Raw genomic sequence first — 27448 nt, 5'->3', positions numbered from 1 at the left:
TGTAATACCTCGTTGTTTTGAGTAGTGGGTCTTCAGTTTTAGGGCGAGAATTTAGGCTGATTTCTACCATTATCACAGCGTGATCAGCATTCCCGAGTGGGCTATGGGCATTTGTTGTACAGTCATTGGGAACCGTTGTCAGGAAGAGATCTAGGAGTGAGGCATGTTGATCGTGCTGGTCTGGGAAACGTGTCGGAAATGTAACCAATTGAGATAGGGAATGAGATATAGAGAAGCTATATGTGGCGCTACCAGCTACGTCTGTGTGATTTGAGAATCCTAGCCAGTTACTGTGGTGGACATTGAAGTCACCAAATACATGTATTTGTGCGCTAGTATCGAGGGAGAGTGCTATATCTATGCTGTCTGAGACTTTGTTTATTAGGGTACAGTCTTGGTTTGAGGGAGAGCGGTAGAGAAAATACAAGTAGCTAATATTGTGTTGCATATTTAGTCTGAAGCACATAAAGGCCTGGCCCTCTGATTCTAGTTTTATTTCTCTAGTTAGGGGGAGGGTGTTTCGAATATAGACTCCAAGTCCATGCATATGTCTGTCCGAGTCCTTACGGTAGAGTGGGAGATAACCAGGCATGTTAAAGTGGTTAGAGGGAATGGAGGAGTGAAGGTTAGTTTCACTTAATGCTAAGATATCCGGGGTGTTTACAAGGAGAAATGACTCAACATCATCTAAGTTAGTTCTAAGCCCGCGGATATTAGTAAATGCAAGCCTCAAGAGAGGAGGCAGGTTGGTTTTCTTTGAGTTTGGTCCTGGTTTAAACGTAACTTTTGCTTGAGCTGTCATTTCATTTTATTTTATTTAAAAGTTTCAGTTAGGGTGGATGAGTGAGGGGGTGCTGGACAAGTAGTTGTGCAGAATACCAGACATGCAATACAAGTAGACCATCAGCTGTCCTCACCCTCAGGATTGTGGCCTCAGGAAAGCCCACCGGGGATGAGTGCAGGGTCCCTTTCCATGCGCGACATGGCACTACAAACATCCCGATATTTTACAACTGTTGATGGAGCAGCCGCTCTAAGCGCTACCAAAGAGTTAGGGCTCCTGTACTATCAGTCGGAAACAGCAGCCAGGAACTGTCAATCCGGTACCCTCAATCCATTAGGCAAAGCCAGCCCAGTCCAACTGCACCGACATATATGGCACTGAAGCACCCCACTGTGTCCAGTTTAGGGGGATGGGATGTGGCGGGAGTGGGGAAAAGCGGCGTTCATTGCCCTAGTCAGGAAACAAGGTCAACCACTGGGTGATTCAGACGAGTCCCTGTGATAGTACCTCTACGCCTGGCCAATAGGCAAAGAAGGAGTATGAAAGCCGGGCGATAGACAGAGTCTATCTCCTCCTTAAGCAGTTTAGGTTTGCCAACCGGTGATTTGTTTGAGTCACCAGCTCTAGGAAGGTTGTCGTCCAGGACTGAAGAGACCTCCCTCCCCTAGGTTTAGTTTCAGAGTTTTCCTTCTCCTAGACGGATGGCCTGGGAAGACCTACGGGTCCATCAGCTCCGAAGGGGTTCGCCCCGCGCCTGGGTCCTAATCCAGGTATTTCTGCGACCCCGCATGGGTAGTTAATATTTATTGGTTATTTAGGTTAATATCTCCTGGAAAAATCGGGCATTTAGGTTAGCTTCTACAGAAGATTTTCACTCCTCAAGTGTGGTTTAAAAAGGGCATTATTATGCTGTCCATTTTCATTTTTACTGAGAGAGGGTATAGGTAAAAATTCATGCAGTGGAAGCAGCTAAATTTGCTACAGTATTGGATCGAGAGAGACGAGTTAATGTATGGTTAGATATAGTTTTGTAAGTTTAGCAATGTATGGTTAGATATGGTTTAGTAGGTTTAGGATATATATATTTTAGATATGGTTTAGTAGGTTTAGGATATATATATATATATATATATATATATATATATATATATATATATATATACACCACCATTAATGAGTTGCATCTTGGTATTCCCAAATGATTTTTTTTTTTTTTTTACCATAACTTTCGTGGGATTATACTGAATCAGAATATGCAGATGAATTTTAATCAGATAAACAAGTGGTTCAGTCATGTTTTCTGAAACACAGATTTAACCGCTTATTTAAAGTTATTATGCACATAAACAGTTCTAACAAAAAAGTCATGAGAAACATAATACATTTGATTGTGTAATTTACAAGTGTTTGTGTTTTATTTGTTAGTTTTAAAAATTTACAAAAAAAAAAAAAGTGTCCAATACATTTACACTTTCTCATTTAAACACAACAGTATTTCTCTCCGGTTATTATAAAAATAGAAAATATTTTGTTGTTCAACTTGAGGAGACGAAATAATTATTTGTTATCAATTTACTTGAAAGGAGTCACTTGAAGAGACGACTTTCATGCCGAGCAATCCCTATGCTGCCACAAAAGCTGCTGCTGAATGTATCGTCATGTCTTATTGGAGAACATATCAGGTATGAGAACCAAAAGGGTTCCTTTTACATGAATTATCTCCCTTTAATTGAGCATAGAAATGAGAACCAAAAGGGTTCCTTTCACATGAATTATCTCCCTTTAATTGAGCATAGAAATGAGAACCAAAAGGGTTCCTTTCACATGAATTATCTCCCTTTAATTGAGCATAGAAATGTTGCGAGAATAAAATCTGTAAAGCGTTCACTTTATAATTTTAATTGCATATGTTGTGAGGCCATATAAAGCATGTTCACGGCTTAGTAATAAGGAAAACCATTATACCAATATATATATAAAATTACATTATTTATTTAAAATAAAACAAAACAAAGCAAAGCAAAGTTCATACATTGGTGCAATAATTTGGTAGTCACGTAAGGACGTGTGATAATGGCTTGTACGTGTTGACCTCTGTGGAAGCGTGCACAAATAAAGGTTATAGTTCATATTTTGCACAAGCAATATATAGCTTAATTATAACAGTCTTGGATTGTTCATACTTGGTTAGCTCTACGTGTAAGCATCTTAAAGGTAACAATGTTTATACAAAGAATATGCACGCCTTACCTCACATGATGATGCATGTTTATGGTGTGCGCACATTTTTACGTGTGCACTGCTTGGTGCCAAGCAAAAAAGAGGAAAAAGAGAAGGGAAATGGAAGGCTATGTCAGAGGTAACGGGAAATGCACGCGTATCAAAGTTATATGGTGTTTGTATGAGCCCCACTCCATGCATGTGTGTGCTATTGCCCACAGCTTGTTCTGTGTCTGTGTGTTTGATCTAGACAAAGCGAATTTGGTAGGAGTAAACAGCTCACTATATATATGATGTGTGGGGAATATTTATCGTTTGCATATGTGACAAGTTACAACTATTGTTTATGTTGTATTATTGTATCAACAAATATGACACGCGTGTTGGAAAGAAAGATTAAAAGGAACTGTCATCAACAATAGCATTTAAAGTTTATTTATAGTTTGCCCGTATTGCATGGTGAAACCAACTAAACATGAAAAGATAGTTAAAGACATTTAATCAAGTTACATAAAGGAAGTAACTCGGATAAACAAGAATTACAATGTTTCATGACAATAAGAAAAAATTTTGTTGGAAAGGCAAAATTGAAAGATTTAAGTGTACACAAATGTAAATTGAATTTCAACAGCAGTGATATGCACTACTTGGAAAAATATGAAAGAAAGTTTGGTCATTTATCAAAAATATAATTTAATAGGCAAAGCCATTAATGTTTAAAAAGTATGCTCAGAAGTGAAGTAGGATTTGAACAACATCCGTGCACTTTGAAGGGTACAGCAATAAGAGACAGTTTTGTTTCTAAATTTCCCTCCACATGCAAGATAACAGTTAAAAGAAATGTGTGGAGACAGGGTTCTTTTAAATGTATAATCACATAGTTTCTATCTGAATTTGTTATAATAAAAAAAATAATGATTTAATAATTTTAATTGATAAAAAATAATATAAGTCTTATTGAAATTATAAGTTGAAGAAACCTACACAATGCAGTTTTTTTGTTTTTAATAAACATTTATTTATTTAAAATCAACTTAGTTTCGACTAAAAAAAAAGGTGATCCAGTTTGTTATTGGTTAATAATTTTGTGAGTGTTTATCAAGTTAGTTGCTAGACATTGGACAACAATAATGCAGGCCCAAGGAAACAAGCTTTTCAGAGTATGCAGAATATCTATTTACTTGGTTGCAAGTTTCCAGTCAGTTTTCTGAACAAAATGGCAGTTCCAGATTGACAATGCAAATTCTAAGGTGTGATCGCGAATAATTGTATGCAGTTTTAAATAGGTGGCTGGAGAGCAGCTAACAATGCCACCAAGACAACTTTAGCCTCCTTGACAAGTTTAGAGATCTGCTTTGTCCGATTGTTACACACAAATCCATTTTGACAGGAAATCCCTTTTAAAATACTTCACAGACACTGAAATTAAGGGAATATTTATTAATTGATGTCTAATACCTATTATTAAAATTGTTAAAAAATTGGATGTATCTAAATTTTAATGAAGAGCTTCCACTCAATTTTTCTCCTCCTTTTGTATAAAACTAAATATAGCAAGCCCCACTCTCCTCAATGGTTTACTTCAACTGCCATTGCTCAAAGGTAACATGCATACCGCAGATTTAACCCAATATAAGTCCAGTTCAAACAGACAGAAGTATATAGAAGCTAGAAGTAATGTTAAGAAAGAAATAGTGACCGCTAAAAGAGAATTTACTGAAACCACTAAAAAACGCATCGAAGCACAAAAGTTAGGAACTCGTGACTTCTGGAAAATCTACAACAGTGTAGTAAATAATGGGCAATCAACAATTCCTCCACTAACCAACAATCACGAGGTTGTTTGCTTAGCAATGAGAAGGCTAACATGCTTGCCAGTCGGTTTGCCTCAAACGCCACACTGGACCCTCTCAACCACCCCCTACCAGACTTTCATTTGTGGACAGATGCCACGCTAGACGATCTGAAAATCACCCCTGCTCAGGTGCATGCTATCATAAAAAACCTTGACACTTCAAAAGCATGTGGACCTGATCTCATCCCAGCTGTGCTATTAAAAAAGTGCTCAGCTGAAGTAGCTCCAGTTCTCTCCAAACTCTACAGCAAATGCCTTAATGAATCTTGCTTTCCGAGCTGTTGGAAAACTGCTTCTGTGGTACCAGTATTCAAGAATTCTGGTGAAAGAACTGACCCATTAAATTATCGCCCCATTAGCCTCCTCCCACTTTTTGCCAAAATATTTGAGACCTTAACCATGCTCTAGTCCATCACCTTACAGATGCTAAACTTCTGACTTACAAACAATATGGATTTAGACAAACCTGTTCCACAGCAGACATCCTAACTGTAATCTCTGAACGTATATACCACTCACTGGACAAAGCGGGGGAGGGCAGAGCGGTAGCTCTAGACATATCTAAGGCTTTTGACAGCGTATGGCATGAGAGTCTCCTCAGGAAAATTTGATCATACGGTATCACTGGTAGAATACTTATCATAATTAAATCCTTCTTAGATTACAAGAAATCTTCTCTACCACCAATAGCAATGGCCAACGACTCTTTATCTGAGAGTACATCTTTCAAACTTCTTGGCCTAACGTTCACAGGAAACATGAGTTGGAACAATTACATTGAAAGCATTGCCAAGAAATGTGCTAGAAAATTACTAACACCCGAAAGTATCCTGTACCTCTATAAGGCCACCATTCGCCCATGTATGGAGTATTGCTGTCATATTTGGGCTGGTGCATCTGCTACTAGTCTCTCGCTCCTAGACAAGGTTCAAAAGAGAGTCGCCAATCTTATAGGCCCTGAACTGGCATCTAAGCTTCAGCCTCTGTCCCATCGACGAAATGTTGCATCCCTCTGCCTGTTCTACAAGTATTTTAATGGAGAATGCTCTGACGAACTGCAAGCACTTGTGCCCCCACGACGTAAACATACTCGACAAACCCGACAGTCAGCTAAATCTCACCCCCACACAGTAGAGATTCCTAGATGTAAAAGATATTTCTACTCCAGTAGTTTCATCCCCAGAATCGCTAGACTTTGGAATTCCATTCCAAGTCCTAGCTTCCCCAACTGTACTGATGTGCAGAAGTTCAAGTGTAACATGAACAGACATCTTGCTGCCCAAATCCCCACATAGTACCCCAGTAAATGTTACCCCTGATAGTAGCCCCCTACACCAAAGTGTCAATGTGCCTTGTTTGGGGTGAAAATGTAAAAAAAAAAAAATTTTTTTAACTAAATGTAGCCCACATTATGTACATTTATGCCTTGCAGATGTATTTAAAAATTCCTAATGATTAGTTAATTAGTTTAGGAGTGAATCCTATACATAGAAATACATCAGCATATGCACATGCCTAACCTTTTATATCGATTGATGATGAGGAGGAGGATTGGTATCACATTATATGCATGATGCAACACTTATTTTAACGTAACTTTATTTTTATTATTTCAGCTCCCGGTGATAGTGATCCGTGCTAATAATATATACGGTCCTCATCAATACCCAGACAAGGTAAGTCGTTCCTGTTACTTACATATTTCCCCCCCCCTTCCTTCCATCTATGCCACATGATATTATACAGCCTGGGTGGCCGGGTGTTTGGAGGTGTTTGTTGAGCAAAAAAATGTGGTAGTAGGCAGGCAGGCTCAAACCCATGAATGTGGAGAGAGGTGTAAAAAAAAAATGGTAGTAGTGTGGAGAGGGATTCAAAACAACAGTAGGCAAGCTAAAAAGTGTTAAAAAAAAAATGTCGTAGTAGGCAGGCAGGCTCGAACTTGTGACATGAAGGCGGAACATAAAGTAAAAGAAAATTTGATGTCTTAGCTGATATCTTGATTGCGCAATCGGAAGTCAAAAGCATTGAAATTAACAATCAGTCAATCCAACGGTGACGATGACTTGCTAAAATGTAGGTGAAAAATATCGACCCCTCCTTGTACAAAACGGCCGAGTTTAGGGTAAAGGAATTAATGTTTTTAGCCAATTTTTCGATATTTGTCATTCGAGATGTCAAGCTTCAAAATGAATGTCAGGCAGAGAAGTGAGATCGGGTGAAATTAAACGTTTAAAAAAACAGATGGTTAAACGAATGTCAACGTTTTCTAGGTCAAATATCACACCATAGTAGTAGTAGTAGTATTAGAGAAAATGAAATCATAGCGCGAATTTTGTAACATGAAAGTCGCTGAAATAAAAAAAATACAGACGACATTGTTTCATAAATTGGACATATTATTATCTCGGGAGTATATAAAAAGTTCTAAGAAACAGTGGCCGCTCTGAGCGCCCCACCCCCAAGCCTTTGACAGACATACGAAAAAAATTCACAAACACACACACACACATTTTCACTTTTATATTATAGACTAGCGGGGGTACCTGGCGTTTCCCAGGTTTTAGAGACGTGGGGGGGGGGGGTAAATGATTACAGAGCGAAGTAATAACCCTGTTTAAATATTATAAAAACAAACAATGTTAAAACTTAAAAAAAAAAAAAAAAAAAAAAAAAACGAACGGTCCAGCGGTGCCCCGGGTGTTTGAAAAGCCAAAAAAAGTTGGGGGGGGAGGGGGGTCAAACTCGAATCCTTTGAGCGAAAAAAAAAAAAGTGATGAATTAAGTTAAAAGTGAAATAGGTCAAACATCAATCCCGCAGTGAACTTTGTTTTGGTTTAGTTTCTCCAAGACGTCGGGTTGAAGACGAGTTCCCCATAAAAAAATAGGGTGTCCATGGGTTTTTTCAATATTAAAAAAAACGATGTTAAACAAAAACAGCGAGGTTCAAAACCAATAAAAAAAACCGATAAACTTGTTTAGAAAATCTGAAAAAACAATGTACGTGATGGAAAAAGAAAGGACGAACTGTTTCAATAATCGAAAAAAATCAAGATGTGTTAACGTGAAGCGGACGATGTTAAAAGTTGTTAAAAAAATCGGAAAAACAACAAAAAAAAACAGATATCCTACATCATGGGTCCTGGATATGACCTTAAACTATATTCAGTGGTGAGGCCCCAGCTTGTGGGCTTTGGGGAGTGTGGAGCCACCCTTTAACTGCCATTGCTCCCAGGTCCACTCTGACCCGGAGTGGTAGTACCTGTTAGGGTCCCAACTATCGGTTAAATAGAAACCGACTTGAAAACAACAAATATATTCTATTAAAAAAATTTTCTTCAAAATCTTTGGATTCGGCATTAAATAACCTGAAAAGGGTTGATATGCCGTAAAACAAAAATAACCAACCAATCAACCTACATCATGATTTGAACTCGCGACCTTTAAATAACGACGCTGCTCTCAAACCAACTGAGCTAAGTAAGGGTTGCTGAAATTAGGTCGTTTTTTTTAATATTTAAACGATTCAATTGACGACGTCATTGGCACATGCGTATATAGTTATTTTTTCATGAAGGGATGGATTTTTGTTACGCTCCCTGTAAAAAAGCGTCTGGTTGAGGGTGAAGGAATTAATGTTTTTAGCCAATTTTTTTATATTTGTCGGACGAAGTTTCAAACTTTAAAATGATATCTATTTGGCGGAAATCTATGGCCTGTGTGGAAAGTTTTTGCGAGACATACAAACACACAAACACACACACATTTTTGCTTTTATATATATAGAGACTAGCGAGGGTACCCGGCGTTGCCCGGGTGTTTGTAGGTGTGTGTGGTGTTAAATAAAAAAGAACCGGGGGGGGGGGTAGGATCAAACTCGAAGCCCTGAGGAGAAGTTTGAAAATAAAATTGGCCAGCCAGAATGAGTTAGTGAAAGATGTTTATTTAAGTAAGAACCAAATTGATAGGTGTGCGCCCGGAAGTCGTCGAGCGTTACGACAATGACGACGTAAGCATTGTTATAAGTGAAGTAAAAAAAGAAAACAACGTTTTAATTAAGCGGGGATGGGGGGGGGGAGGTAATCAAAACATTGAGAAAAAAACACAAAAAAAAACTAACGTAAGGTAACGAATGATGAAAACAGAAAAACGAACACGTGAAAAATGGCTTAAATAAGCCTGTTTCAATATTAAAATTTTAAAAATCGGTGGGTACCCGGATGTTTTTGGGTGAGTGTGGTCGGGGGTGGATAAGCGGAGTAAAAACAAAACAGAAAAACGAACATTATGTGAAAAATGGCTTAAATAACACTATATAAAAAAAAAATAAACTCTATATAAAGAGAAAAATAAACAACAGAAAACAGAAGAGACCAGACTGACAGCAGTGAGCATGATTGACATCTTGACATTCCTCTGTCGGCGAGCCACACACACACACACACACACACACCAACCAACCTCTTGCAACTAACGTCTCTGTCTTTTTATCAAGGAACAAGAAGCTTTGCAAGAAATTCGTCTCTGTGTTCATTTTGAGAATAGTGACAAGAGAGTTGTCAGTGTGTATATATTGTATAAATTATATATACATTCAACAATGCAACATGAGACAAAAAAAAAAGATATACTAAAACACAGTTAATTAGTGATTTGGGAAGAGGAAATTAATGTTCATTTCTTTATTACTTCAACGTTTAAGCGGTAGAAGAGAATTATGTTAAAATTTATTCACACCAAACAGAATCCTATATCTTTACAAAGTCACAATTTGCCCATGCAATAGGATATTGTCATCACATCTGGACTGGTACATCTACCACCAGTCTCTCAATCTTAGACAGGGTCCAAAAACAGTCTCAAACCTAATAGGTCCCACACCATCAGCCAAGCTCCAAACTCTGTCCCATCGCCGCAAGGTTGCATTCCTGTGCCTGTTTTACAAATACTGATGAACTCTTAGCACTTGTGCCCTCTCTAACCTGACAAACAGCAAAAACCCACCCTTTCACTGTTGAGGTCCCTAAATCCCATAAAACCTTCTGCTCTAATAGTTTCTTTCCTCAGACTGTTAAACTTAAGAATTCTCTCCGTTTTTTTGCTTTCCTGACTGTACTAATCTGCAGAAGTTTAAATGTAATGTGAACAAACATCTCGCTGTTCAGCTCTCCAGAGTCCCTTGTTAGACATGATCTCAAATAGTAGCTCCTTGCATCCAAGAGGCAATATGGCTTGTTTGGAGGCGAAAAAAGTAAAATAAATTAATAAAAACAGGATTAGATCTCACACATAAAGCTAAACTATGTCCATGATGGCCATCTTATCAGTATCCATAAAGATATTTTAAAAGTCTATTTTGCAAAGTTACTCCAAGAATGTCCATCTTAGCAATGCCAGAAAAGAACACAACTGTTTAAAGCTCAGAAGGAGTTACATTTCTTTATCTTTTGTCATGTTTTTGTTTTTATTAACAACTAGCAGGGGGTACCCGGCGTTGCCCAGGTATTTAGAGGGGTGGGTAATCAAAACAAAAGAATAAACGAAGTAAATATTTTTAAATATTAAATTATTAAATATTTTTTTATTTGTTTAAATAGTATATATAAAAAAATGTTAAAATTTTAAAAAAATTTAAAAAAAAACAAAAAAAACTAACGTAATGCAAACGAACGATGTTAAAATTTTTTAAAATCGGAAAAACAAAAGCAAAAAAAGAAAACACGAATGTGATGGGAAAAAAAACCCAGAAAAACGAACGTTAAAACTTCTTTAAAAAATCTGAAAAATAAAAACCAAAAAAACATAGAATGTGAAAAATGGCTTACATAACACTGTTTCAATATTAAAATTAAAAAAATCGAAAGAAAGAAAAGAAAAAAAAGACATCTCACACCACGATTCAAACTTACAACCTTTAGATAATGACGCCGACCTCTAATCAAGTGGGTTAAGATGACGTTGACGAAATTGGGTCGTTTTTTTTAAATATTTAAACTAAATCATGTTCCGACCTCATTTGCGCATGCGTAAAAGCGAACGTTATGAGAGGACGGTTTTTTGCTACACCCTCTCTGTAGAAAACTGATGATTTTAGGGCGAAGGAATTAATGTTTTTGGCCAATTTTTCGATATTTGTCGGGCGAATGTTAGAGCTTTAAAATGATACCTATGTGGCGAAAATCCGTGGCCTGTGTCGAAAGTTTTTGTGAGACATACAAACACAGACACACACACACACAAACATTTTTACTTTTATATATATAGACTAGCGAGGGGTACCCGGCGTTGCCCAGGTGTTTGGAGGTGTGCGTGGTTTTGGGTAAATCAAAACTCGGGGGGGGGGGGTAAAATAAAAAAAAATGTTTTGGTAGGTAAGTATGAGGATCGAACCCGAACCCTTGAGGCAAAGTTGGAAATTAAAGTGTGAAAAAAAGGAGTGTGACGTTAACCATTGGGCCACCGCGAGATGCTAACGGAAACACATTTGAATTTATTTCATTACTTAGATTTGGCAGGTGCACATTTTAATGACTTAATGAGGTCAACTTTTGACTGCGGGGTAGCATTTCATTTAGTGCGGGAACGCTTTTTTTTTTTTCCTCCAAGATGTTGGGGGTAGGGGGAAACAGCTCCACTTGTCGAAATTGAATAGCAATTGTCTTCTGATATAAGGAAATAATATTTCCACATTGATCAAAGTTGATTGCTTTCGGACATTTCTGGCGATCGAGACCGGAAAAATACCGCCAGAATTAGTGTCGATTTTATTATAGAAAAAAGTCTAATCCACATGCGGCGAGCGACAAATGTTGAATATTTATCTTTCCGAAGTCGAGCAAATTAAATAGACAGGCGAGCTCCGTTGTTAACTCAGAGATATTATGATTTATATGTGATATAAAAAGTTTTAAGAAGTTGTGAACCGACTGACCGCTTCTCTGAAAAAAGCCTTTTGTAGACATACAGAAAAAGCAAACAGACATACACACATACATACATTTTCGCTTTTATATATATAGATTAATAACTAAATTATCTAGTTGTCTTCAAGAGACAAGTATTTTTCTTGGTTAACATATTTTAATCTACAGCTGATATTCATTGTCATTTTTTTTTTTTTAATTCTTTTAGGTGATCCCGAAATTTATTTCTTTACTCCAAAAAGACAGAGCTTGGTAAGTAATTTTATTTATAGACTAGACTACCCGCGACCCGTTGGGTCAGTATTTTATTTTAGCTATGGAATTAATGTATGAGCGTGACACTTGTGACGTAAAGAAAAATAGTTTTTGTGACATAACAAACATTTCTATGAAAGTATATTAAAATGAAAAACGAATATAGATAGATTTCTATGAGTCGTTTTGTTTATAATTGTTTATTTTTGAAAAAAAAAAAAACTTACAGTCATTGAATTATAAGTGGGTTGCCATACTTATAAGTAAATATGCACCGAACAGATACCATAATACTTAAAGTTAAATTCAAATTTTGATATATCTTTTAATTTAAACGCAAAAACAAAGCAATTGAGATGCTGAAAACATACGCAGTAAAACAATATGTTTTATTGCCGCGTTGATTATTTGTAACGCAAATTTAAAAAAAACATATTTTCAGGGTTATTTATTTATGTTGGTAGTGTAGAAGAAAATGTATGAATGTTTTTTAAGAAAGGTCAAATTCTACAAAAGTAGTGATTTGTGTTTGTTTATGCTGTTATGGGTTTATGTTTATGTATGCATGTGTAACCGGAAGTTGTAAACCGGATGTGGGTTACAACACCCGTTACAAGATCATTTTAGTTTTATAATTACATAGATTACAATCAGTAACGGATTAGAACATTTGGTGCGTCTTCATTATTAGAGCAAAAATGGAAATATTGAATTGCAAGTTTTCATAAAGAACCCACTTTTCATCGCAAGTCACAACCCAGTCGAGAAACGGGTCATTCCTGTTGCATAAAAGAATGGAAAATGACACTTCATAATGGCGTTTCTTTTGGTTGTCATTCAATTCATGAGGCACCCATTTATCAAGTTCTAAAGTGGTTGAAAATTATTTATCCATCTAATTAAAAAGCAAGTTCTTGAACAATTGTGCATGGATTGGTTTTGACTAAGGCTCTTAATTGATCATTGTCAACATCTGATGGCCAATCACTACACTCATCATCTTCAAAACTCTTGTCACCACCACGAAATTTCTTAAACCACCATTGTGCTGTGCATTCAGTAGTGGTTCCTGGGCCAAACGCTTTGCTGATATCGTGAACTGTTTCAGCAGCTTTTCAGCCTAGCTTGAATTGAAATAAGAAAGTTGTGTGAATTTGCTTCTTTTTTTTTTTTTTTTAACATCTTGTATAGTAGAACCCCGGGATGCAGTTGGCGCAAGGATATGGCGATGTGGAATACAATGTTTTTCCGGCTCCTGGTTATGGTATTTGCCCCGCTTTATGGTGTTATTTATAATGTTATTTGATTATATGCATGCGTATTATATACTGTACTGTATTTTGTTACTAATTTTTAACACTGTATTCCGAAGTTCTACCGTATTCAACATTCTGAAAAGAAGATAATTGTTTGAAAAATGATGGTAATTAGATAGAGCGAAAAACACTTTTTTTAAAAATGATATATAAAGTAAAGGTGTTAGAACGAAAATTTATTTGAAATCAAAATTAAGAATTCTGCAAGAATTTTCTTAACTTAATAGATATACAAAGTGGAGAGAATCGATAGATATGCACATGCAAGAAGATAGAAAAAGAGAGCGATAAACGAAGGAGTACAATAAGGGGAAAATTACATAATAGAGTAGAAAACAGTGACATTTTTTTATTCATTTGTGGACTGTATCTCTCATCTTCATAGTTGCTTCACGACGTTTCGGCCAACTGTTCCTCCGGCCTTCGTCAGGTGGTTAACTGCGATGGGATAGGAATACTGAGTCTCTTAACTGTATCTTCAGTAATTACTGCCTTCCATAGTTGTTGTCTCACCACATTTTAGCCCACTAATCCTAAACGCCTCTATCCACTGTTCCATGAGCCCATTGCGCAGGGAATAGAGGCATTGACTCTACGGTTCAAGGTGAGTATTGTCTGAAGATAGCGGTTTCAATCCTACCTAAAGCTGGCCAGAGGATTAGTTGGCCAAAACATGGTGGGATGACAACAACTATGGAAAGCAGTAATTACTAAGGATATAGTTAAGACTTAGCATTCCTATCTCGTCGTACCACCTGACGAAGGCCAGATCAATAGTTGGCCGAGACGTTGTGAAACAACAACTATAAAGATGAGGATAACAGTCTACAAATAAATAAATAAATATACAAATTACTCATCTCAATAATAAAATAACAATAGACATTTCGTCGATTGCAAATTATTTTTGCAGGCAAAAGCCAAAGAATTAAATGACAGATAAATTCACCAATAACCAATATTAAAAGGTTTTCAGTTTGTGGGGTTTAAGAAGCATTATATCCCATAAAGTTTGAAATTTTCATAATTATTTATGCTTAGTGCTAAGTAGAAGCAGAAAGGAAAAATTGAGAAATAGTAAAATTAACTAATAAACTTAGAACTAAATAATAGTATTAATGAAAGTAATAAGTGAATAGTTAAGTATATGAATATAAATTAGTTAAGTATAATTAGTTAAGTATATAGATATAAATTAGTAAATAGTCATTGATTAAATATTAAGTTGGTGCAAATATGATGTTTTTTTTATCAGATATATAAATATCAAACCTACCTAATAGTACTATTTAAAAATAAGTAAAAGTCAAATTCGACTTTATATTTCTTATTTCAAAATTATCAATGGCAGCCCTTACACTACAAATGAAGAGGCACACAGTTATCGAGATTCAAATGGTTTAATAGTGAAATTTCTAAAAGTCACTTCATCTTTTGTTTACAAAATTTGCAAAAAGTTAAAAACTTCAAATGAAAAGTTATCACAATTTATCAAATGTATGAGAAATTCTAGATATGCTGATAGCATTAAGACACTTGAATTTATTCAGCAAATACAGCATACCATAGGTGGTAATCCTAGAAGATCTATGAGATCGATTGCAAAAGGTGTAAGAAGGAACAATCTGAAATGTTGTCCACAAAGATGTCAGATACAAATCTTACGTAATGAGTCAAAATCAAGGAAAATCACTTAATCAGAGCTAATAGATGTTGGTTAATTAATTAGTTAATAACTTTTGATAGTTAATCATGAATAAAATAAAAAACATACCTTGCGTGTTTCAAATATCATTCATATTGGAAGCCATATCAATGGTTGACAAAAAGATAAATCAATTAACACATGACATGTTTTTAGTTTTAACACAAATACAGAGACCGTCTTTATGTACATGATCAGATGAAGAGAGCGAGTACACATAAACACTCGTTTTATATACTAATGGGAGTAACTCTAAGTTACTCAAAACTTATAAGACATGTCAGCATAAACCTAGACAAGGGGAAGCAACTCTTCACATGGTTGAAGGGAGATAACTTCTGTAGTCTTCACAGTATTCTCAATCCTTTTGACTTTTATGTATAAAGCATATTTGCAAAAAGGGTTAATGACCCTCATAACACTGATCTCTAAAAGTCTTTATAGGGCAATGTCCAATAAGAGCACGACCAACGTGATCCGAGCATATAGGGAATTCATACCTCATATCAAAAGCCCTTTTTTTTTCTTTTTTTCACCCCAAATAAGGCATATGTCGAACAGTCTGAGAGAAGAAACTATTAAAGTAGAAGACTTTCCAGCATCTAATGACCTTTACAGTGAAGGCATGGAATTTTGCTGCTTGTCAAGTTAGTTAAGTGTGTGTGCATTAAGTGTTTAGAAGCGCTACGAGTTCATCAGAGCACATTCCATTTCATTTACAATTACATTGGAACTTATCAAAGCCAAAATCCACTTGAGGATAAGTTAATAAGAGGGAATTGTTATCGGTTGAAAGATGAGGGACACTGTCAGTATTAACCTTGATCAATGATGCATTTGATTACTTGTGAAGCAGTGCAGGATAAGAATTTGTTGGTAGTGGATTGAAGAGGACCAAGTTGTCATCAGTAGGGAAGCATTCCTGCAATAATGTGTTCCACAAGAAGAAAGCCTTTGCAAAGAAGCTTTGTTCATGGAACTTTTGCCTTATGCTAGGCAAATAAAGGGAGGAATGAAAGTCTTTTCCCTCCTGTTGTGGTAACAATATAAGTTCTTATGTAAATGGGAAGGCTAATTTAGTCTGGAAGGGCTCTTATCATCCTGGCATGAACCGCCAACTCCTGAGGGACATGACAGTTATATTTCTTGGTTTGAATAGCGCCAATACTATTGCTTGAACAGTTTAGTTTGTTTGACATGTTGGATGTGATTAATTCTCTCCAGAGAATTATCTTAACTTATTTGGGATATTGTTGCTGGAATTTGAACATTTAGTAAAAAAAGAAGTAAGCAACCATGTTTTTATAAAAATATATAGCTAGAATTTATTAATTCAGAAAAACATGAAACTCAATGTCAAGTTGACACCTATGTTTGATGTGTATGAAGAAGCACCACTGCTGAATTCTTCCTCTCTCTTGCAGTCAACAATGGATAAAGAGAGGATATATATACCATCTGATACATCTGTCAACCTTGGTTGCTTTGACACAGTTGATGTTTTTATAAACGATCCAGCCCTCTAACATAAGACTGACTCTTGAAGTGCAGTATCACTTAAAATATCCCCAATTGTTAGAATTCAATGTCAAAATGAGAAATTATTTTAGAAATATTTGTTCATGATAAGATGCCACCTGGCATATTTGAAAGTTTGTTTTTTTTATCAAAAATGTTTGTAAAATATACCACTAATAAATTTCATATCCATATATAAAAAATGATACATAACTAAAAAAAAAAAAATACAACCCCCCTCCTCCTCATCCTAAACAGAAATGCCTTGTAATGTTTAAAAAGTTTTTTTGGAGAAAAAAAAAATGTTTTTCTTTTTTTGCATTTCTGTAGTTGTATCCATGGCAGTGGTTCTTCGATTCGAAACTTCATCTATGTTGATGACGTTGTCCACGCGATCAACACATTGTTGCATAAAGGTGAACTTGGTGAAGTTTACAACATTGGAAGCCAAACAGGAATCACTATCTTAGAACTGGCGAGATATCTGATACACAGGGTAAGTTTATTTCATGCTTTGTTCATGATATTCGTCTGCGTTACAAATGTAAGGAATCACTCATACTTCCTTTGCTTCTTGGGGGATGGGGGGATAAGAAAGAAATATGAATTCTTTTTAATAATTCAACTTAGAAAAAGTAAAAATACAGAAAATGCAAATTATTATGATGTATATACATGTCATTGAATGAAGATGTCATATTCCAAAAATTATGTAAATTGATCAAGTATTTTTTTAACTAAGAAAATTAAATTTTATTACAAAGCGAGACACTATTTTTTTTTTGTTTTTGATCGACTATGTTTAATAAATAAGAAAGAAATAACTCAATTCGAACTATCAAGATCAAAATCTTGTAATGGATACAATTTACTCTTAAAATCAATAATAATCATATAAAATGGTTTTGTTAATATAAAAATAAGTACTTTACAAATTTACGCGATTTTTGGAATATGACATCTTTGTTCTGTGACAAGTACATACATCATGAAGTTTTTTTGTATTTTTTTCTTTTTAATTAAATAAAAAGTGAAATAAGAAAAAAAGTTCTAATTTATTTTTTGTGTTATTTGGATTGTTTCAATTATTGTTCTCATCTTGGTTGTTTTTCTCGCAACGTTTCGGCTGATGTAACCTCTGACCGTCTTCAGATGCATTCACATGGGATGTTATTGGTAAATGATGAAAAATAGTCGATAGAAATTTATTACTGATTCTGATTCTTTACCAAATCTCTAAATATTTAACTATAGAATTGTTATCTTTCCTGATTACCATGAAAACAAGTGTTAAATATGCAGATAGTTTCTCAAACATAAAAATAGGGGATGATCTATAGGTTTCAGTTTTATTCGTCATTTAAAATTAATAAATATTTATTTTATCATTTGTATGAACACTGGACGAATTTGTTTTAAACAAAATCAAATAAAAAACAAAAGAATTGTTTTTGGCATCGGAAAATAGGCACAAATTTTTCCGATTTTGAAATTCTAAAAGTTCTGATTTTTTTTTTCCGATTCCTTGTCTCAACAATAATATATATATATATATATATATATATATATATATATATATATATAATAAAAACACTAATATATATTTTGGAAACTTTTATTCACTCGTGCACCAGAAAGAGGATCACACGGACACCGCATGAAACTTTTTCACCATCGATTTTAATTGAACTGAAGGAGGGCTGCTTTCTTAATCAGTCGCAACACTAATATATATAAATATATATATATATATATATATATAATAAAAACGAAAAAGATGGTATGTTTTTTGTTGGGGGGGATTATTGATAAATCATCATATATCAAGGGCAAAAGCCACTAGAAGAAAGTGATTATTGAGTTGGATGGATTGCCAGTTGAACGATGACAACTATAAGATAGAATTGAAAATGATGAATGAAGTGAACAAAATTTGATTATAAAAATCTTTTCTAATTCTAAAAAAAAATGAATCTGCATGTTTACAAAAGCTGGTTGTCAATCGATCGGTTGACAAGGGTAATGCTCTGCTGCTTAGTGATGGCAGAAAATTATCCAATAGCGGTTTTACATGTCATCAAGCTAAAAATAAACCGTCCATTTTTTTCAATTGAGCTTGTTTTAGTTTTTTTTTATATATATATATTTGGTAGCAAAAGATTGGATTCTTAAGTGTTTTCATCTTTTCAGCTAAAGAATATTAATGAGCCAGAAGACGTCGACAAATACTTAACCTTCGGGGCCGACAGAGTCTACAATGATGCACAGTACATCATTGATAGCAAGAAAATTTCTCAGCTTGGATGGGAACCGAAAGTCAGTTGGGATGATGGAATTTCACAAACAAGTAAGTTATTTACAAAAAATACCTCTATCACACGTCAAATTTTGCTAATTATTAATGCAAAATTATATAACAAATAAATGACAAAAGTCTCTATTCCCAATTTCATAATGTTGACCATCTTACAATTTATTCCTTTAATTACGTTGACACTCACAATTTTCAACAGCACCTGTTTCGTAGCGCAAAATCATTAATTTAATTATTATATCAATCAATGAATCTGTTTTTGAAATTTATAATTGCATGATAAAAAAAAAAGTAATTGCAGCTTCTCTCCCAATTTTTTGATTTTGTAATCATGCCCAAGTGCATTTTATTTTATTTTCATAGATTGATAGTTGCTATTTTTCTGAGGAGTTTAGGGCAGAACTGATTCATTGATTGATATAATAATTAAATTAATGATTTTGCGCTACGAAACAGGTGCTGTCAAGAATTGTGAGTGTCAACGTAGTTAAAGGAATAAATTGTAAGATGGTCAACATCATGAAATTTTGAATATAGACTTTTGTCATTTGTTATATGCTCTGTAATTGCACTGAGCTTCATAGATTAAGGATTGGTATAAATAAAAAGTGAAATATAATTGAAAAATACATATTTCCACTGAAAAAAAAATATATATATATTAAAGCTTTTTTCTTTTAATTTGGGAGAGGATGTTTCAATAGTTATAAACTTATAGTGCTCCATAGTTGTTGCTGTTGAGCAAAACAAACTTCTATGCAATGCCCATACGCATCATGACTCAAGAATATCTGGTCTGCATGAAGTTCTCCTTGTTAATTTCTGTGTTGAAGCAAAGATTTGTCTTCTTTTGTATTAAGATAAAAAGAATTCTGTTCTTTGTGTTAAGTTCTTAGAGTGATCTCCCTTGCTTGTTGTTGTGGATTATTGACTGGGAAAACAAAGGTGGAGGTTTTGATAAACGGCCGTGTATTTATGATGGGAGCTATGTGAAGAGGAAATTAACAGTCATGATTTCACCAGCTGAATGAAGAAAAAAAGAAGTGTGTAACTAAAAAAAAAAAAAAAAACTTGCACCAGCTTCTGCTCAATATACTGTTTCTCTCTCTCTCTCTCTCTCTCTCTCTCTCTCTCTCTCTTACCTGCTCTAATGGTAAAAAGAAAGAAAGGCTTTAATTATTCTGTTGCTGTTTTTGTTGTGGTTGAGCAAATGAAACTTTTGCACAGTGCCCATGAAGATTGTGCGTTAGGATTCTTTGGTTTGCGTGATGTCTGTATTGACGCCCGTAGCTATTTGTTGCTATGATATTATAGATTTTTACCCCTAACGGTGAAAGCAATAAGACTCAGCAGTTGCATGCTAAATCAAGGAAGGTTTGGAAGAGAACATACAAAGAAATCTCAGTTGCACGTGCACAGTAACAATATTTCAGTAAATAATTATTCTGATTTCAATTAATAATGCATATGTCAATCGATTAATATAAATATAAAAATGTATATGTCGAGGCTATATGAGATGTAGCCACATAATTTTCTTTATAGACTTTTATATGTTAGCTAGCAGGGTTACTCAGCATTGCCCGGACCCATTGAAAAAAAAAAAAAAAATATATAGAAGAAAAATGTTTTGATAAAATCTTAAAACTTCTACATCTCACTGTTTCTTAATCTTTCTTTCTTCCTGTTTCTTCCTCTCGCTCCCCAACTTTTACTTTTTCTCAAATGCATAGCCCATTCCTCTCTCTTTTAATGTGTTTAATAAGAAGAGAAGGAAGAATGTACTTCATTGATCAAAGCTATCAGTCTTTCATTTATTGCTTCCAGATAACATAGAATAAAAGAAACGGGGCCCGGATTCAATTCCTGATTTCTTATTCTCCCACCACAGGTTACGATGATATGGAGATAAATGATGTTGATAAAGACAATGGTCTAAAAAAAAAAAAAAATAATGTATAGCACTTATCAAAAGTAATACTGTAATTTTACAATTACTGATCCTGGACAACACCGAGTAGAACATCTGGTCTATGTCATTTTCAAGATTTTTGTTCCATGCTCAACTCTCTTTCACAGTATTATGGATATAAACGATGTTCAGAATGACAATAGTCCAAAGAGATTTTATATAAACAACTTGCCAAAAGTAATCTTGCATATAGATGGTACCAATAGTGAAAATTCTATGATTTTCTAAAGTACTAACCTTCAAATGGTACATGTGAAAATGTGAAATAGTCACATAATTTTTTTGATAGATTTCTATATATTAATGTTTGTTTTTTTTACTGTTTTTTATTTCCAGTTGATTGGTACAAGAAGAATTTCACCAACTGGGAAGGAGCAGAAAGTGCCCTTGCACCATTTCCCAAATCTCTTTGTTAAATCCCACACGCAATAAGTTACGACACATATCAATAAATTTTATATTTCTCAGAAGTGCATTAAGTTAAAAAAAAAATTTGTCTTTTTGAAACAAACTATTTCCATGAATGCATCTCCGTCCATTCAGATTTTTATATAGTTAGGTGCTTTATTGTTTTGTTTTTTTTTTTTTTTTATTTTACACTGTTAGTGAAAATGGGTTACAGATAACTCTTAATATATTTTTAATTCAATAAATTAATTTAATGTAATACTAAAAATATCATATTTGATAACCTCACGTCACAAATAATTACAATATTTTTCTGTTTGTAAAATATTTTGCAGTTCTTGTCCAGAAATTTCCCTTATATTAAAAATCAAATATTGAAAATGTGTATGACGTACATACCTGTGATGGAAAGAATCTATCGTATTACAAAAACCATGTAAGTTGGCCAAGTAGTTTATTTTTATAAAGAAAATCATTTTCTAAGCGAATATAAGATTTTCCAATGTTCTCCCCCTCCCCATGTTAAGAATGGCTTTCTAAAATCTCATAAATTTTGATTTGAAATTACTAGGAGGCTGCCCGGTCGTAAAATATGCATATTATATTTTAGTTCATACAGAAACTGAGACATGTGCATACGAGTATTATATTTTTTTTCTAAACAGTTAACTTCTTGTAAGGGAAAAAAAAATACTTGAGCTGAAATCGAAACCATATTATTATTATTATTATTATTATTATTAATATAATTAATATAATTATTAATATAATTATTATTATTATTATTATTATTAATATTATTATTATTAAAAAAAAAAAGGAAATACTCGAGCTGAGATCAAACCCAAAATCTAAAGACAGTGAGTCAAGTACAATAACCAATCTGCCGACTTCACAGATCTTTAAAAAGAGGTTTCAAACCTACTTTTTAACATAATGAATCCATCATGTGAAACAATTAGTAAACAGATAAAAATCTGACAACCCCTTCTCACATACCAATTTTTCAATTTTGACCCTTAGCCTGTTTTTTTCATATAAAAACCGATTAAAAAGTTTTCTACATGTCTGAATATCTTATATACCCAATTTCAAGTCTGTAGATAAAAAATCTGTTGAGTATATAGGTTGAGAAGTGTCCTCGCACATGTACACATATTCTCACTTTTTTATATATATATATATATATATATATATATATATATATATATATATATATATATTTCCCTTGTTTTCAAAATGGCGTTGCAATATCATCGCTGCTTATTGATTTTCTTATTTTCATGAGTATGTACGTCATACAGAATTTTCTTAATATTTTTTTTTTTTTGATGTAGGAGGAACTCTATATTATAAAACTATTAAAAGTATCTTTTTTTGTGTGTATAAATCGTTTGTATTATTTATGCATTTCACATCTTCATTGCTGCCATTTTAACGTTTTGGTCGATGTACTCTTCAGCCTTCTTTGGGAATCTTCTAGGAATTTTAAACTGTGGAATATGAACTCTGACAAAAGACACCTAAAGTAAATGAAGTATTCATAATCGAAATGTTCTAAAGAGAATGACCATCCAGGACATTTACATTCAGTAGTTATATAGCGTTTTTTGTTTTTTTATCTAGTAAAACCTTATCTCATCAATATTGCTAAAATCAATAATTGTAAAATAATAATAAAAAAGATTTATTGATTGCAATTGAGTAAGTGTAGTCGTGAAAGAAAAAGAATGAATTTATTTCATTACAGCACTTATTTGTGCTTGTTTAGAATTCAACCTAATTTTAAAAAATTAAAAAAAAACGCATAAAAATCTTTATGGTGTACATACCCATAACTGAACAAAAATGTCATATTCCAAATATCATGTAGCTTGGTAAAATAGGTTTTTTTTTATTGTTTTTTTTAACTAAAAAAAAATCAAATTTTATGAGTAAGCAAGAGTTCGTTTTAAATAAAGTGAGGCAACTCAATTCGAATTACCGAGATCAAAATCAGCTTTGTAATGGATATAATTTACTATTAAAATGGCTAAAAATCGTCAAAAAAATTGATTTATATATTTTTAAAAAATCTATTTGATCAATTTATACAATTTTTGGAAGATGACATTTTTGTTCTGCGACGGGTACATACATCATAAAGATTTTTTTGTATTTTTTTTTTTATGTAGCAAATTAATCGCCCTCCTTCTGCTAGCAATTCTTTTTCGAAAATAAATTTATAATCTTAAAATTTATTGCTTAAGCAATATTTGTTCCGAAGAATTAAATAAAAATTCTCTAATAAAAGAAAAGACGGGTTCATATACATCTGCCCTAAAAAAATAATTTAGTGATTTTTTTTTTTTTTTAAATAGTTGATAAATAATATTCTTATTAATAAACATTGGACATTCAATAATTACGTGTCTATCGATAACAATGAATTTTTTTTTTTTTTTTTTAAGTGGATAATTTATTTTATGTTTCTTTTTTGGGCTTAATTGTTTTAATTTATTAAAAAAAAAAACAATTTCTGATTAAAATTATTAATAAATAATCTTTTATTTAAACATTTTCTGGGAAGAGAAGGGGAGTATAAGTATTTGTTTTACTCAAGCAACTTAATTAATTTTAATTCTCTTAACCAATCTGGCTGTAATATGTTGTGTGTAGGGAACAATTTTCCATAGCATTTTTTTTTTTTTTTTTTTTTTTTTTGCAGTGAATAATCTTAGTGAGTCTGTGTGCTGTGAAAATTAAACCGACTGATGATAGGCAAGTGGTTAGGATTCTGCTGATTTTCCCAGTCAAATTACTGATAAAATAAATAATTTCAGGTTTTTGCTATGCAATAATTATTGGGATTTTACAATTTTTTTTTCTTTTCTTTTAGAGAAAAACAAAAATGTTTGAAACTTTCAATGCAAATGCTTTTTTCAACCAATATATTATCCAGAAGAAATTTTTTTTTTATGACATGTTGGTTGAAAAAAGAACTTGTCTAAAGTTGCATCCATGCGTTTTTAATTATTTATGAATTGTTTCTTCATCGATTAGAAAAGATCGTCTAACATTTCATACAAATGAATTTTGTTGTTTTACATTGCAAACACTGGTTGGATGTTCCATATCTTAATACTCTCATCCATAAATACACACACGTTACGTTTGCCATTTACAATTCTTATTGTACTACTGTTGCAACTCTCACCATTTTGAACAATTAATAAATAGTATTTAAAAAAATTTATTTTTTTTGTTTTTACAAGAACAAAAAATAAACTGCTACAGTTTTTAACTTGTATATTATTGCCTTAGCGATTTGTGACCTTGGTAATAAAGAGAAGATATACTAAAATGCATATATATACATAAGAAAATAAAAACAATTTCAAGTAGAATGATTGTCTAGGAATGCTAGCAATAAATAAGGTTGTAAAACTATTTTTTCATCACTAATTAATGATGGGACAATTCCAATATTTTTCTCCAATTCTGATACAATTACTGATTCCGATTCAGATTCTTTTTAAATTGCTAAATATAGAGTTGTTTTCTTGTGTGTGTAGAGTGGGAGGGGAGTACTGCAAAAAAAAATAAATAAATAAAAAAAAAAAACATGTAATATGTGCATATATTTTCACAAGAATAAAAATACACGTGTGGCCGTAATCAATCGATGATAGTTTTACTTTTAGTTTTAAAAAAATCAATAAATATTTATTATTTCATCATTAATATGAGCAAAATTAACTTTTAGACAAGAACTAAACGAATAAAATATTGAAATCCAATTTGGATATCCTCAAAGTTTTAATTGTCCCAACACTAATATATATATATACATACAGGCTGTATGAAAAATTTTACTATTAGAATAATTGAATTCATCAAAAGATGAGCACATTTGTGTAGCCATTCACAATATTATTTCATAATCTAATATATAAAGCAAATCCAGCGAAAGTGTGGATTGATACATTCAATGATGGAAACAAGATTTGTTCTGCCATATATTAGATAATGTTTTTACATCAACAAAAATTTATTTTGAATAAATTTTATTGAAAAAAAAAATTCAATCCATATCTACATTCCAGTTTTTTAATATTCATGTAAATAGCGAGTAGGAGGTATTATCCCCCTACAAAAAAATACTCCCTTTATTACTCTTAAACAAGACGTAATGGTTTTTTAATGAACATCATGTTGCTTCTCCACAGTAAATGGTAATGCTAATATGAATTCAAGAAATAAAATTTTTTTAAATATTCTAAAATGATGAAACAAAATTATTTAATTAATCTTTAATGAATAATTTCTATTCAAACGAAAGTATTATAATGAATTTCTACTAATGTCTTGAGCACTATTGAAATTAATACTGAATATATTTTGATTTTTATACAAGGCCACTACAATGTTGCAAATCATTTCTGTCTTAGCAAATTTCTTCAGGTTTAAAACAATCTTTTATTATTAGAATATTTATTAGAATTTAATAAAATAAATTATGATAAAACAAAGAATAAATTATAATTTTATTTATTTTATTTTATTAGAATTTGTTTTATTTCAATATTATTGTTTTATTATAATAAATTTGGTTATTATAGTTTATTATTATAATTCTAATCCACTAAGCTCGACTCATGTATTGAGCACTATTAAAGTAAATACTGAAGCAAATATTTGATACTATAAGTATATCATTTTTTTACATAACACACACATATAATTATGATTGTTTCTGCACTATGAAACAGGTGCTATCAAGAATTGAACATTTTAACATGATGAAAGAAATGAACAGTAAGATGATCTACATCTTTTAATTTAGAATATAGATTTATTTGTCATATATATATATATATATATATATATGTATTGTGTGTGTTTGTATCATTTTTGTTTATAAAATCTGAGAGCAAGATGGCAGTGGGTTTCAATTTAGTAACAGTGAAAATAAAGTGCTCAATATCTTTTACAATAGAACAGCAATAAGTTTCCTTCATTTAAATAAACAGCTGAGATAGAAATTGTTTGTAATCTTGCTTTGAGTCTAGAATAAGAATATATTACAGAATTTATTATCTTCAAATGGTATGAAACAATTATTATTTATTTTGCATCCTTTTTTTATTTTTATAAAATAATTTTCAAAATCCATCCTGATTTAGAAAATATTTTGTAAAAACTTTGGGAAAAAACGTTTGTTCTGGAAAAATGCTTTTAGAAATAATTTTACTAATTATACTTGTTCAGATATTGTTGCATTTGTTGTTTTTTTGTTTTTTTAATTAAAAAAAATTGGGTTATTTTTGTTCTCTTTGTTGTTTGTGTTTCGTCTTTTAATCCGTAATATTTGTTAATATTTCACTTATATTTATTAGGAAAAAAAAAAAAATAACGTTCATAAAATGAGTGAAAAATGTGGATAATTGCATCAGATACAAAAATCAACATTTATCCATGGCTGACATGTCAACCTTTTTAATCCAAGAAGTTTTTCAGAAGACAAAATTTGATCCAGAAAAATAGGAGAGAGTGGGTAAGTAGATAAATGAGAAAAAAAGTGGAGGACTCAATTTATGAATGAACTGGCAATAACTAGGGTTGCGAGTGAGGGGTGAAATGTCCTGCTTCTTATGATTTGTGACCTTTTTGCTATATATATATATATATATATATATATATATATATATACTAGCATTGCCCGGGTGGTTTGATGTGTATGTTGAGCAAAAAAAAAGTGGTAGTAGGAAGGCAGGCTCGAACCTGTACCGCGAAGGAGGAAAAGAATGGGGAAAAAAACCTGACATTTTTGCTGTTACGACCACCGCCAACCCAGAACTAACTTATGTTTAAATTAAGGCTAAACAACCGAAAGTAGAGGATGACTTTCAAAAATATCGGCGAACAAAGCGAGCTCTCCCCCTCCCCCCCGGCTCAGTTGAAGGTGAAGATATTAATGTTTTTAGCAAATTTTCCGATATTTGTCGTCTAAAAGGTCGAACTTCAAAATGATACTGATCTTGGTAAAATTTGTCGCCTCTGTCAAAAGTTTTAGGCAGACATGCAAACATACATACATTTATATATTGGTAACTAAAAATTTTCGACCCAAATCGATTAAAAAGCTTGCCTTATCTCTGAATACCCTTTATGTCAAATTTCAAATGATTAGACCAGAAAT

General features: G+C 32.8%; 1 protein-coding gene and 1 long non-coding RNA gene across 5 annotated transcripts in view; both read left to right on the top strand.

The window, feature by feature from the left end:
• The window catches only part of LOC145297544 (UDP-D-glucose 4,6-dehydratase-like), a 161902-nt gene extending 140362 nt beyond the window's left edge, over positions 1 to 21540 (top strand). For all 4 annotated transcript variants that reach the window (XM_080143510.1, XM_080143509.1, XM_080143511.1 and 1 more), the window contains exons 7-12: positions 2368 to 2466; positions 6476 to 6535; positions 11988 to 12031; positions 16904 to 17069; positions 18764 to 18920; positions 21196 to 21540. In XM_080143510.1, coding sequence (XP_079999636.1) covers positions 2368 to 2466; positions 6476 to 6535; positions 11988 to 12031; positions 16904 to 17069; positions 18764 to 18920; positions 21196 to 21275 — 606 coding nt within the window. In that variant the 3' untranslated portion in view covers positions 21276 to 21540. The remainder of the gene's footprint in view (positions 1 to 2367; positions 2467 to 6475; positions 6536 to 11987; positions 12032 to 16903; positions 17070 to 18763; positions 18921 to 21195) is intronic.
• A 923-nt stretch (positions 21541 to 22463) lies between these two features.
• The window catches only part of LOC145297546 (uncharacterized), a 41097-nt gene continuing 36112 nt past the window's right edge, over positions 22464 to 27448 (top strand). The window contains exon 1 of the long non-coding RNA XR_013870267.1: positions 22464 to 26803. This is a non-coding gene — a long non-coding RNA (uncharacterized LOC145297546). The remainder of the gene's footprint in view (positions 26804 to 27448) is intronic.

Source organism: Euprymna scolopes, chromosome 18 (assembly GCF_053919585.1).
Source record: "Euprymna scolopes isolate OS-2025 chromosome 18, ASM5391958v1, whole genome shotgun sequence".
In the NCBI taxonomy this organism is placed as follows: domain Eukaryota; kingdom Metazoa; phylum Mollusca; class Cephalopoda; order Sepiida; family Sepiolidae; genus Euprymna; species Euprymna scolopes.
The sequence above is the reverse complement of the archived record's forward strand: the minus strand, read 5'-3'. Positions and strand labels throughout refer to the sequence as shown.